Source organism: Nannobrachium achirus (assembly GCF_963921795.1).
Source record: "Nannobrachium achirus genome assembly, chromosome: 5".
Taxonomy (NCBI): domain Eukaryota; kingdom Metazoa; phylum Chordata; class Actinopteri; order Myctophiformes; family Myctophidae; genus Nannobrachium; species Nannobrachium achirus.
In genome coordinates this window covers 16,845,493-16,859,650 of record NC_137814.1, presented here as the reverse complement: position 1 = coordinate 16,859,650, position 14,158 = coordinate 16,845,493, and the positions used below count along the sequence as shown (strand labels likewise).

The window sequence follows — 14,158 nt, the reverse complement described above, 5'->3', positions numbered from 1 at the left end:
CACCCAATAATTAATTATTGCGACTTGGGGTCAGCTGTCAAAGTGGTTTCATATCCATTTGAAGGTTCTGGCAGAAAACGTGTAGCCTACTACCGATGGTGGAAAAAAGCACTATCAATACTGCAATGTAGAACAGAAATACTGTTACCCCACTCGACACCAGGTTGATGTGGAGGCATGAAGGCCGTGTCATACGACCGTCATGTTTCAGGGCTAGGTCTTGCGCAGCTTTCAGCGTGCCGCGCGTACCTTGCGTTTATTCTTGAAGCAATTGAAGCACAATGCATCGCATCGCAGCAACGCATTGTGAGCTTGTAGATCAGCCATTTTCAATGGCCATTTGAAAATGTATATACTGTAGCCTAGGGTTGAAGTGGTTAATGAATGTTTTGTAATAATAATCAAAATATATAAAGTAACTAGTAACTGTAACATGTAACAGCAGCAAAGCTAGACAAAATATATTCAACCACAAGTTAAAACTTGCAGTAATACTGGTTTCTATACTGCCCCCCCTGGCCAGCCGGGGCGCCTGATGGATGTTTCTTCCACCCGCCATGTACAACCGGGGAAACTCCCCCCTGTTAGGTGAAAAGAAGCGGCTTGGACTCATGCATAGAAGGAAGCATGAGGTCAGTCCGTTGCTCTCCCCAGGTTGGCAGAGGGAGTGTAACACCCAGGATTATATTCGATAATTAACACTGGGTGGAAAAAATGGGTTACAAAAATTGTGGGATAAAACACTTTTTAAAAAAAGGGCACTTTGGGCATCAGAGGCAAAGGGAAGCACTTTACACTTTACAGCAGGGGTCTTCAACAGGGGGTCTGGGAGCCCTAGGGGGTCCTCAGAGTTACTAAAGGGAGTCCTCCAAATCTTTGTGTGTTAGAAACCTTTGTTTCCCCCTTTTCTATATTAACCACTTGAACCCTAGCATCCATATTCTGAGAACTTTAGACAAAAATAGCAGATCTACAAGCTCACAACGCCTCGCGCTGCAAGGCGTTGTGAGCTTGTAGATCGGCTATTTTCGGCAAGAGGTATAGAGTGGAAAAAGAGCAGTCTAAGTACAGAGTGAAAGGTCAAGTTTATTAAGTATTGGTGGTTCAATTGGTTAAATATCTGAAAACACAAATTGACATGAATCCAAAATACACTGATGATTGTGCTGTCAAACAATTAAACTATATGGAATCTATGAACAGGTTAGTTGAGAGGCATCTCTCTCTCAACTAAGGGGTCCTTGGCCTGAAAACGTTGAAGACCCCTGCTTTACAGTGAAGCTCTTCCCTCCTCTGTGTGAAGTGAAGGTCTTCTCTCCTCTGTGGTAGGTCTTCTCTCCTCAATGTTCAGTTCTCTGGTGACGTTTGAGAGCACCGGCCCTCCTGAAACTAGTCCCACACTGGTGACAGTGATAGGGTTTCTCTCCTGTATGAATCCTCCGGTGAACATTGAGAGTACTCCTCTTGGTGAACCCTTTCCCACACTGGTCACAGCGGTAGGGCCGCTCTCCTGTATGAATTGATCTCTGGTGATGTTTGAGACTACCACTCGCGCTGAACCTTTTCCCACACTGGTCACAGGAGTAGGGCTTCTCCCCTGTATGACTCTTCTGGTGTTCTTTTAGTTCACCGTTTCTGCTGAACCTTTTCCCACACTGGTCACAGGTGTAGGGCTTCTCCCCTGTATGAATTCTCTGGTGTCTTTTTAGAGTATTTCTCTCGCTGAACCTGGTCCCACACTGGTCACAGTAGTAGGGTTTCTCTCCCGTATGAGTTCTCTGGTGATTTTTTAAACCCCAGTTTGAGCTTAATCCTTTCCCACACTGGTCACAGCGGTAGGGTTTCTCTCCTGTATGAATTATCTGGTGTTTTTTTAGAGCACTGTTTGTGCGGAACCCTTTCCCACACTGGTCACAGTGGTAGGGTTTCTGTCCTGTATGAGTTCTCTTGTGATCTTTTAGAGCACTGTTTGTGCAGAACCCTTTCCCACACTGGTCACAGCAGTAGGGCTTCTGTCCTGTATGAATTACTGTGTGATCTTTGAGATAACCGCTCCTGCGGAATCGTTTCCCACACTGGTCACAGGTGTAGGGCTTCTCTACTCTATGAATTATCTGGTGACGTTTGAGACTACTGCTCAGGGTGAACCTGGTCCCACACTGGTCACAGCGGTAGTGCTTCTGTCCCGTATGAATTATCGTGTGAACTTTGAGATGACTGCTCCTGCTGAATCGTTTCCCACACTGGTCACAGGTGTAGGGCTTCTCTCCCGTATGAATTATCTGGTGACGTTTGAGATGACAGTTTCTGCTGTCGGTATGTTTCGTCAGTGGCAGTTGGGCAGGAAATACATCTTCAATGAGGAGAGAGAAAACAATCATAACATCTTTTGAAATAACATGATGTAAGCTGTGTTGCATCACCAACTGAAAATGTTCTAAATGTAAAAGCACCTCTGTACTCATGTCTTTCTAGTCATTGAGTCTCTCTTACATACAAGCAAGAGGCTCTAAAAATATATACAGTAAATACATTTATATTATAAAATATATTAATATATTTTGAGCACTGCTAAGCGCTCCTACAACTGGCTTTGTCTGTACGTATGTATGTCCCACACTTTGCGGGACGCTTAACGAAATTAACTCATAAAAAGCACCGCTCACTTCACACTGGGTGGGATTGTTTTATAGGTGCCATGGCATTGGTCCGAAGGTTCATTAGTCCGAAGGTTCATTAGTGCGAATTTGTTAAGAATACTATGCCTAACTCTAACCCTAACCCTAACCTCAGTAACCCTAACTAAATTCGGACTAATGAACCTTCGGACTAATGAACCTTCGGACTAATGAACCTTCAGACTTAAGGGCAGTCCCCGTTTTATATACTGTAGGGACAGCAACAGCAACTGCCAGGCACAAATTGGCCATTGGACAGCATATGCGGTTGCTATCATTTATATATATATATATATATATATACACACATTTCATATGTCAAATAAAAGATGCCTACCACTTCAACAAATCACTTCTAAGAGAGGTGATTGTAGACCCCCCCCCCCCCCCCCCCCGACAAACACTTACAGCCTTTTGCCAAAACAACCTCCCCTATACTGTGATGATTGGACCACAGCGCAGCTGAATCCACCCGTCCGACAAGTTGGCCCCTCCTCCCATTGAACCTATGCTATTTAGCCTTGTTTCAGAAGATGATTAGTTGTGGGCTCGCCTATAAGGCGAGCACACTTTAGATATTGTCATTATTTATTGTGGGCTCGCCTATAAGGCGAGCACACTTTAGATATTGTCATTATTTATTTGTTTATTTATCTATCAGTAGACGGGATCTTCGGTTCCTTTCTACTCCTACATACTTAGTGAGAAAATGAAAATAAAAACATCAATGTGTTCAGCTGGCGAAGTGTGCTATTATTTATTATAGCAATCGGCCAAATGGTGGCGCTGTAGGAAGCCTTCGAAAGTGTGAACTTTGAACAGGTATAGCTCATGCTGTGTTTTAGGTACAGCCATGAAACCTGTATACACTTATGCGTCTCCTCATGCCGAACAACTTTTACCCTCTAACTTTTGACCTCTGACCTTTAGGTCTCCCACAATTCGGAATTATATGAAAAACAGTAAAAATCTATCTCCTCCTGGGATTTTCGCATCAAGTGCACAAAACTTTTTTCACATGAACTTTGGACCAATACGGTCAGATTGATCAACCAGATTTTTTTTAAAGTGAAATATAATTTTTTAATAATTCAATCAATATTGCGGTTTTATGCAAATTATTCTTCGGCCTCTAAATCATACATGCAAAGTTACACGTTCATGGCATTTGGCAAAGATGTGGAGGGTTAGTCAAAGTATCACTGAAACCAATTTTATTCCAATCGGCCAAAGGGGGGCGCTATACGAAGCGTTTGAAAATTCAAACTTCAAACGGGCATAAGTCATGACTCGTTTTGTTTGAAGACATGCAACTTGTTACACGCGTGCTTTGACTCGAGCGGAAGACATCTGTGTCGTTGTTAAGTAAGCTCCGCCCTTCGATTTTCCGCCATATTGAGCAGTTTGTAAAACGCGTAAACCCGCTTTTATTCTGGAATTTTCGCTCCACGTGCACAAAACTTTTTTTACGTGAACTTTGGACCGATATCTAAAGATCTGTCAGATCGGATTTCTTTAAAATTGAAACATGCTTTTTTAAATAAATTCAATGAATATTGCAGTTTTATGCAAATTATTCTTTTGCCTCTAAATCATACATGCAAAGTAACATGTTCATGGCATTTGGCAAAGATGTAGAGTGTTAGTCCAAATATCACTAAAACCAATCTTACCCCAATTGGCCAAAGGGGGGCGGTATATCATTTTGAGCAGTTTGTGAAACGCTTAAACCCGTTAGGATTTTTTTTTTTGCAATTTGCATGAAACATTCTACACACAATCTAAGGACCTTTATCTAATATGCCTATGAAGTGCACACACACAAAAAAATTATAATAATGAATATAGCTGCAAGCAGCGATAAAGTGGCCAAAGCCAAAAACACCTCAAATCATGAACACAGCCTGCAATGTGCGTGAAATCTTGCAAGCACATTCCCAATAGGTCAAGGAACAGATACCACCCTTCTTACATTGGCCTGTTATAGCGCCACCAGCGGGTCAACTTTTGCACAACACATTTTTGGAACAAAATGGACCAATCGTTGACGTCAGTAACGTCAAAGAGAGCACTGCCTGCGATCTTGACATTTTGTACTTTTATAGCCATTGTTTTCTGGCTTGAAGCGAGCCCACAATTGTTTCGAAGGAACAATATTTTTCTAGTTGTGGGCTCGCCAGTACCTGGCGAGCACACTTTAGATATTGTCATTATTTATTAAGTGTGCCTATGCATAGCATGGGCAGACTTATTGTTATCGCTCATATTTACTTAAGTCTGTCCATACTTTTCCCCAAAGTTTGGCACGCTACTCCTCCCACAGTTTTTGCACCACACACTCGCGCCATATGTCAAATCGACCGGCTTACGCGGGAATCGTGTGCTATCAACTTGCTAAGAGAAAGGTACTATAGTTTAATTGATATGAATTTATTAGTGAATTAATTTTCCCCATTGACTTATAATGGGAATCGCATTCAATTATTTTTCTCTCGCAAACCATAGGGGCTACAGTTTCAAGACTTGGAGAGGAGGTTCATAATGATGTCAAGGATTAAATAAAAAATAATAGTGTATTTTGGCCTCATGGTGGCGCTATAACAGCCCACTTTACCTTTTGGCCTGTAACTCTTGAACCATAGGTCGGAAAATTAAAAATCTTTTTTCCCTGGATTCCTTGGGTCATGACGCATCTCCCCATATAGGCCACGCCCATTTGCGCCAGGATAGATTTTCCGCCATCTTGCATTTTCTCCAAAACACACTTTTTGCTCCTTTTACAACATATTTTCTTCAAATGGCACAAAAAGCGGTACACATGATCTATGAACCCTTACAATGAACATACTCAAGGGATATTTTGATAGTCCATATCGTTCGTTCGTAACGCGCTTCTAAAGTTAGTGGGAGGAGCCCGTTTCGCAAACAATAGCCATAAATCACAAACAAAACGTCGAGTCAACACTGAATTTCAACCAAAGGTCAGGGGTGGCATACTCAACGAATCCCCAAAAGCATTTCCACTCGGCCACATGGTGGCGCTATAACGGACCACTTGCCTCGTAACTCTTGAACCGTAGATCGGAAAATGAAAATTATTTTTTCCCTGGATTCCTTGGGTCAAGACGCATCTCCCCATATAGGCCCCGCCCATTTGCGTAGGGCTAGATTTTCCGCCATCTTGCATTTTCTCCAAAACACACTTTTTGCTCCTTTTACAACATATTTTCTTCAAATGTCACAAAAAGCGGTACACATGATCTATGAACCCACCCGATGAACCTATTCAAGGGATATTTCGATAGTCCTTACCGTTCGTCCGTAACGCGATTCCAAAGTTAGCGGGAGGGGCCCGTTTCGCAAACAATAGCCATAAATAACAAACAAAAGGTCGGGTCAACACCGAATTTCACTTAAAGGTCGGGGGTGGCATACTCTACGTATCCCGTAAAGCATTTCCACTTCGACCCGTAGGGGGCGTCACAAGCGCGCGAAACGTAACCCTTTCGGGCCAAAACGCGTTTTTCACGGGGAACGACCCTCTCACAATGAAACGCAGACGACTCGGCGGATGGTCTCACGGTCCGAACCGCTGCACGAGGTCGCGCATTTAGCGAGCTGCACTGCAGGCACACTTGTCAAAATTGACTCTGTCAATTCTAGTTTATTTATTTGTTTATCTAGTAAGTAGACGGGATTTTTGGTTCCTTTCTACTCCTACATACTTAGTGAGAAAATGAAAATAAAAACATCAATGTGTTCAGTTTACAGTGGCGAAGTGTGCTATCATTTTCTATAGCAATCGGCCAAATGGTGGCGCTGTAGGAAGCCTTCGAAAGTGCGATCTTTGAACAGGTATAGCTCATGCTGTGTTTTAGGTACAGCCATGAAACCTGTATACACGTATGCGTCTCCTCATGCCGAACAACTTTTACCCTCTAACTTTTGACCTCTGACCTTTAGGTCTCCCACAATTCGGAATTATATGAAAAACAGTAAAAATCTATCTCCTCCTGGGATTTTCGCGTCAAGTGCACGAAACTTTTTTTCACATGAACTTTGAACCTATATCTACACAGGCTATGTGGTGAGAAGTTTGTACGTTAAATAATGATTTTTTAATAATTCAATATATGTTGCGGTTTTATGCAAATTATTCTTCGGCCTCTAAATCATACATGCAAAGTTACACGTTCATGGCATTTGGCAAAGATGTGGAGGGTTAGTCAAAGTATCACTGAAACCAATTTTATTCCAATTGGCCAAAGGGGGGCGCTATACGAAGCGTCTGAAAATTCAAACTTCAAACAGGCATAAGTCATGACTCGTTTCGTTTGAAGACATGCAACTTGTTACACGCGTGCTTTGACTCAAGCGGAAGACATCTGTGTTGTTGTTAAGTAAGCTCCGCCCTTCGATTTTCCGCCATTTTGAGCAGTTTGTAAAACGCGTAAACCCGCTTTTATTCTGGAATTTTCGCGTCACGTGCACAAAACTTTTTTTACGTGAACTTTGGACCGATATCTAAAGATCTGTCAGATCGGATTTCTTTAACATTGAAACATGCTTTTTTAAATAATTCAAACAATATTGCAGTTTTATGCAAATTATTCTTCTGCCTCTAAAACATACATACAAAGTCACATTTTCATGACAAAATAGTGTAGAGGGTTAGTTCAAATATCACTGAAACCAATCTTACCCCAAATGGCCAAAGGGGGGCGCTATATAATTTTGAGCAGTTTGTAAAACGCTTAAACCCGTTTTTATTCTAGGATTTTTTTTGCAATTTGCATGAAACATTCTACACGCAATCTAAGGACCTTTATCTAACATGCCTATGAAGTGCACACAAAAAAAATATAAAATAATAATAATAAATCTAGCTGCAAGCAGCGATAAAGTGGCCAAAGCCAAAAACACCTCAAATCATGAACACAGCCTGCAATGTGCGTGAAATCTTGCAAGCACATTCCCAATAGGTCAAGGAACAGATACCACCCTTCTCACATTGGCCTGTTATAGCACCACCAGCGGGTCAACTTTTGCATAACACATTTTTGGAACAAAATGGACCAATCTTTGACGTCAGTAACGTCAAAGTGAGCACTGCCTGCGATCTTGACATTTTGTACTTTTATAGCCATGGTTTTCTGGCTTGAAGCGAGCCCACAATTGTTTCGAAGGAACAATATTTTTCTAGTTGTGGGCTCGCCTATAAGGCGAGCACACTTTAGATATTGTCATTATTTATCTATCAGTCAGTCAGACAGTAGACGGGATATTCGGTTCCTTTCTACTCCTACATACTTAGTGAGAAAATGAAAATAAAAACATCAATGTGTTCAGTTTACAGTGGCGAAGTGCGCTATTATTTTTTATAGCAATCGGCCAAATGGTGGCGCTGTAGGAAGCCTTCGAAAGTGCGAACTTTGAACAGGTATAGCTCATGCTGTGTTATACATACAGCCATGAAACCTGTATACACTTATGCGTCTCCTCATGCCGAACAACTTTTACCCTCTAACTTTTGACCTCTGACCTTTAGGTCTCCCACAATTCGGAATAATATGAAAAACAGTAAAAATCTATCTCCTCCTGGGTTTTTTTCGTTACGCGCACGAAACTTTTTTCACATGAACTTTGGACCAATACGGTCAGATTGATCAACCAGATTTTTTTTAAAGTGAAATATAATTTTTTAATAATTTAATCAATATTGCGGTTTTATGCAAATTATTCTTCGGCCTCTAAATCATACATGCAAAGTTACACGTTCATGGCATTTGGCAAAGATGTGGAGGGTTAGTCAAAGTATCACTGAAACCAATTTTATTCCAATCGGCCAAAGGGGGGCGCTATACGAAGCGTCTGAAAATTCAAACTTCAAACGGGCATAAGTCATGACTCGTTTCGTTTGAAGACATGCAACTTGTTACACGCGTGCTTTGACTCAAGCGGAAGACATCTGTGTCGTTGTTAAGTAAGCTCCGCCCTTCGATTTTCCGCCACTTTGAGCAGTTTGTAAAACGCGTAAACCCGCTTTTATTCTGGAATTTTCGCGTCACGTGCACAAAACTTTTTTTACGTGAACTTTGGACCGATATCTAAAGATCTGTCAGATCGGATTTCTTTAACATTGAAACATGCTTTTTTAAATAATTCAAACAATATTGCATTTTTATGCAAATTATTCTTCTGCCTCTAAAACATACATGCAAAGTCACATTTTCATGACAAAATAGTGTAGAGGGTTAGTTCAAATATCACTGAAACCAATCTTACCCCAAATGGCCAAAGGGGGGCGCTATATAATTTTGAGCAGTTTGTAAAACGCTTAAACCCGTTTTTATTCTAGGATTTTTTTTTTGCAATTTGCATGAAACATTCTACACGCAATCTAAGGACCTTTATCTAACATGCCTATGAAGTGCACACAAAAAAATTATAAAATAACAATAATAAATATAGCTGCAAGCAGCGATAAAGTGTCCAAAGCCAAAAACACCTCAAATCATGAACACAGCCTGGGATGTGCGTGAAATCTTGCAAGCACATTCCCAATAGGTCAAGGAACAGATACCAACCTTCTCACATTGGCCTGTTATAGCGCCACCAGCGGGTCAACTTTTGCACAACACATTTTTGGAACAAAATGGACCAATCGTTGACGTCAGTAACGTCAAAGAGAGCACTGCCTGCGATCTTGACATTTTGTACTTTTATAGCCATTGTTTTCTGGCTTGAAGCGAGCCCACAATTGTTTCGAAGGAACAATATTTTTCTAGTGACAATATCTAACCGTCATATCAAGTTCTCCTCAAAACTTCGGTTCCTTTCTACTCCTACATACTTAGTGAGAAAATGAAAATAAAAACATCAATGTGTTCAGTTTACAGTGGCGAAGTGTGCTATTATTTTTTATAGCAATCGGCCAAATGGTGGCGCTGTAGGAAGCCTTCGAAAGTGCGATCTTTGAACAGGTATAGCTCATGCTGTGTTATACATACAGCCATGAAACCTGTATACACTTCTGCGTCTCCTCATGCCGAACAACTTTTACCCTCTAACTTTTGACCTCTGACCTTTAGGTCTCCCACAATTCGGAATTATATGAAAAACAGTAAAAATCTATCTCCTCCTGGGATTTTCGCGTCAAGTGCACAAAACTTTTTTCACATGAACTTTGGACCAATACGGTCAGATTGATCAACCAGATTTTTTTTAAAGTGAAATATAATTTTTTAATAATTCGATCAATATTGCGGTTTTATGCAAATTATTCTTCGGCCTCTAAATCATACATGCAAAGTTACACGTTCATGGCATTTGGCAAAGATGTGGAGGGTTAGTCAAAGTATCACTGAAACCAATTTTATTCCAATCGGCCAAAGGGGGGCGCTATACGAAGCGTTTGAAAATTCAAACTTCAAACGGGCATAAGTCATGACTCGTTTCGTTTGAAGGCATGCAACTTGTTACACGCGTGCTTTGACTCAAGCGGAAGACATCTGTGTCGTTGTTAAGTAAGCTCCGCCCTTTGATTTTCCGCCATTTTGAGCAGTTTGTAAAACGCGTAAACCCGCTTTTATTCTGGAATTTTCGCTCCACGTGCACAAAACATTTTTTACGTGAACTTTGGACCGATATCTAAAGATCTGTCAGATCGGATTTCTTTAAAATTGAAACATGCTTTTTTAAATAAATTCAATGAATATTGCAGTTTTATGCAAATTATTCTTCTGCCTCTAAATCATACATGCAAAGTAACATGTTCATGGCATTTGGCAAAGATGTAGAGTGTTAGTCCAAATATCACTAAAACCAATCTTACCCCAATTGGCCAAAGGGGGGCGCTATATCATTTTGAGCAGTTTGTGAAACGCTTAAACCCGTTAGGATTTTTTTTTTTTGCAATTTGCATGAAACATTCTACACACAATCTAAGGACATTTATCTAATATGCCTATGAAGTGCACACACACAAAAAAATAATAATAATGAATATAGCTGCAAGCAGCGATAAAGTGGCCAAAGCCAAAAACACCTCAAATCATGAACACAGCCTGCAATGTGCGTGAAATCTTGCAAGCACATTCCCAATAGGTCAAGGAACAGATACCACCCTTCTTACATTGGCCTGTTATAGCGCCACCAGCGGGTAAATTTTTGCACAACACATTTTTGGAACAAAATGGACCAATCTTTGACGTCAGTAACGTCAAAGAGAGCACTGCCTGCGATCTTGACATTTTGTACTTTTATAGCCATTGTTTTCTGGCTTGAAGCGAGCCCACAATTGTTTCGAAGGAACAATATTTTTCTAGTGACAATATCTAACCGTCATATCAAGTTCTCCTCAAAACTTCGGTTCCTTTCTACTCCTACATACTTAGACAGAAAATGAAAATAAAAATATCAATGTGTTCAGCTTACAGTGGCGAAGTGTGCTATTATTTTTTACAGCAATCAGCCAAATGGTGGCGCTGTAGGAAGCCTTCGAAAGTGCGAACTTTGAACAGATAGAGCTCATGCTCTGTTATACGTACAGTCATGAAACCTGTATACACGTATGCGTCTCCTCATGCCGAACAACTTTTACGCTCTGACTTTTGACCTCTGACCTTTAGATCCCCCAGAATTTTTAATTATATAAAAAACAGTAAAAATCTATCTCCTCCTGGGATTTTTGCGTTACGCGCACAAAACTTTTTTCACATGAACTTTGGACCAATACGGTCAAACTAGTCTGGTCGGATTTCTTTTAAAGTGAAATATATTTTTTTAATAATTCAATCAATATTGCGGTTTTATGCGAATTATTCTTCGGCCTCTAAATCATACATGCAAAGTTACACGTTCATGGCATTTGGCAAAGATGTGGAGGGTTAGTCAAAGTATCACTGAAACCAATTTTATTCCAATCGGCCAAAGGGGGGCGCTATACGAAGCGTTTGAAAATTCAAACTTCAAACGGGCATAAGTCATGACTCGTTTTGTTTGAAGACATGCAACTTGTTACACGCGTGCTTTGACTCGAGCGGAAGACATCTGTGTCGTTGTTAAGTAAGCTCCGCCCTTCGATTTTCCGCCATATTGAGCAGTTTGTAAAACGCGTAAACCCGCTTTTATTCTGGAATTTTCGCTCCACGCGCACAAAACTTTTTTTACGTGAACTTTGGACCGATATCTAAAGATCTGTCAGATCGGATTTCTTTAAAATTGAAACATGCTTTTTAAAATAAATTCAATGAATATTGCAGTTTTATGCAAATTCTTCTTCTGCCTCTAAATCATACATGCAAAGTAACATGTTCATGGCATTTGGCAAAGATGTAGAGTGTTAGTCCAAATATCACTAAAACCAATCTTACCCCAATTGGCCAAAGGGGGGCGCTATATCATTTTGAGCAGTTTGTGAAACGCTTAAACCTGTTAGGATTTTTTTTTTTGCAATTTGCATGAAACATTCTACACACAATCTAAGGACCTTTATCTAATATGCCTATGAAGTGCACACACACAAAAAAAATAATAATGAATATAGCTGCAAGCAGCGATAAAGTGGCCAAAGCCAAAAACACCTCAAATCATGAACACAGCCTGCAATGTGCGTGAAATCTTGCAAGCACATTCCCAATAGGTCAAGGAACAGATACCACCCTTCTTACATTGGCCTGTTATAGCGCCACCAGCGGGTCAACTTTTGCACAAAAAATTTTTGGAACAAAATGGACCAATCTTTGACGTCAGTAACGTCAAAGAGAGCACTGCCTGGGATCTTGACATTTTGTACTTTTATAGCCATTGTTTTCTGGCTTGAAGCGAGCCCACAATTGTTTCGAAGGAACAATATTTTTCTAGTTTAAATTGTTTTTAATCTGATGAAACTAGGGTTGCAATACCTCCCATAGGGATTCTGCTTTCTATAAAAGATGGAGAAAAGTTTTCATGGACATAAAACATGGACACACCTATTCTGTGTAACTTTATCACAGGCTGCTTCAGCATGGCTCACTGGTAGACCTGTAGCTGTTCCTCCTCTGACACAGTAGCTGAAAAGCTGTTGGATGACTTTTCTCTTTTAAAACCCACAAGTAGTTCATCTCCTTCGATCCACTTTGACGGTGGACATTTGAGGCCTGGTTTGACCGTTTGGGATCTGACTTTACTTTCTGACATGTTGTGGTCTTGAGTTCAGTGAGCTGCAGTCCTCTGCTCCGCTTCCTGGATAAAATGGATAAACAGAAACAGAGACACAGTGAGGCAGAGAATGAAAGACAGAGACAGAGATGCAGAGACATAGTGAGAGAGTGAGAGACAGAGACAGCAGACATTTTGTATTGCCAAATTATTTGTCAATAAACATGTACTGTTGTAAGAGGACCCTGTCCATCTTTTACAGAGTCATAAAATATAAAGAGAAAACGTTACAGAAAATATATCCTGTATTAATCACAGGCTCTCAAGGTGTGGTCCACCAGGGTTCTTTACAGTGGTGTAAAGTAACTAAGTAATTTTACTTAAGTACTGTACTTAAGTACAATTTTGAGGTATCTGTACTTTACTTGAGTATTTCCAATTTCTAATACTTTTACTTCTACTCCACTACATCTCGGATCCAAATATTGTACTTTTCCTTCGCTACATTTTTTGAAAACCTTAGCTACTAGTTACTTTGCAGTTATACATTATAATATAAAAAAACATATATTAACCACTTTAGCCTTATTTTATCCCTTGGCTATTTGAAAATAGCCGATCTACAAGCTCACAACGCGTCGCGATGCGACGCGTTGTGAGCTTGTAGATCTGCTATTTTCAGACATTTTGTACTTTTACTTTTGGCACTTTAAGTACATTTTGATGCCAATACTTTCATACTTTTACTCAAGTACATTTTGAATTCAGGACTTTTACTTGTAATGGAGTAGTTCTATAGTATTTATACTTTTACTTAAGTATAAAATGTGAGTACTTTTTACAACACACACTGGTTCTTTAAGGGCATTACAGGGGGTCCAAGCAAGGCTAAATGATTAAAGGACGGCAAATGAATAGACCGCGTTTTCTCAGCCCCTACGAGCGCTCAACTTCAGTCACAATAAACAAAACTACTTCACTACTCAGTACTCACCAAACCAAAGGTAGTTTTGCGTTGTTGAAAGTCTATTCTCCACGGTGGTGAGCCCCTCAGCACCCCACCCAATCTGCAAAATACATTTACATTTTTGGCATGCAATAAATCCAACTCGACCGCCGCTTATTTCCGGGTTGAGGTTGAGAACAACCATTGTATCTGATGATCTGCGGTGGCCGCTGCCTGGGTGACTCGAGGTGGGTGCGTTTTTATTTCAACTTGCACAACTTCCCCCCAGGGTTCTGGGGGCTTGGTTGAACCCCGCCTCCCTGTTCCTCCTCCCAGTCCAGTGTTCATGTGCATGATCACGTGACCGTGCAAAGATGGCCGCGCCCTGAAG

General features: G+C 40.6%; 1 protein-coding gene across 1 annotated transcript; it reads right to left on the bottom strand.

The window, feature by feature from the left end:
* Window positions 1-1,177: 1,177 nt before the first annotated feature.
* LOC308285851 (uncharacterized protein) lies at window positions 1,178-13,965 on the bottom strand. Its single transcript, XM_080726737.1, has 3 exons — window positions 13,816-13,965; window positions 12,653-12,905; window positions 1,178-2,353 (listed from the first exon to the last, which is right to left on the bottom strand). Exons 2-3 carry the CDS (start codon window positions 12,687-12,689, stop codon window positions 1,341-1,343), a joined length of 1,050 nt encoding a protein of 349 aa, XP_080582863.1. The 5' UTR covers window positions 12,690-12,905; window positions 13,816-13,965; the 3' UTR covers window positions 1,178-1,340.
* Between the last annotated feature and the right edge of the window lie 193 nt (window positions 13,966-14,158).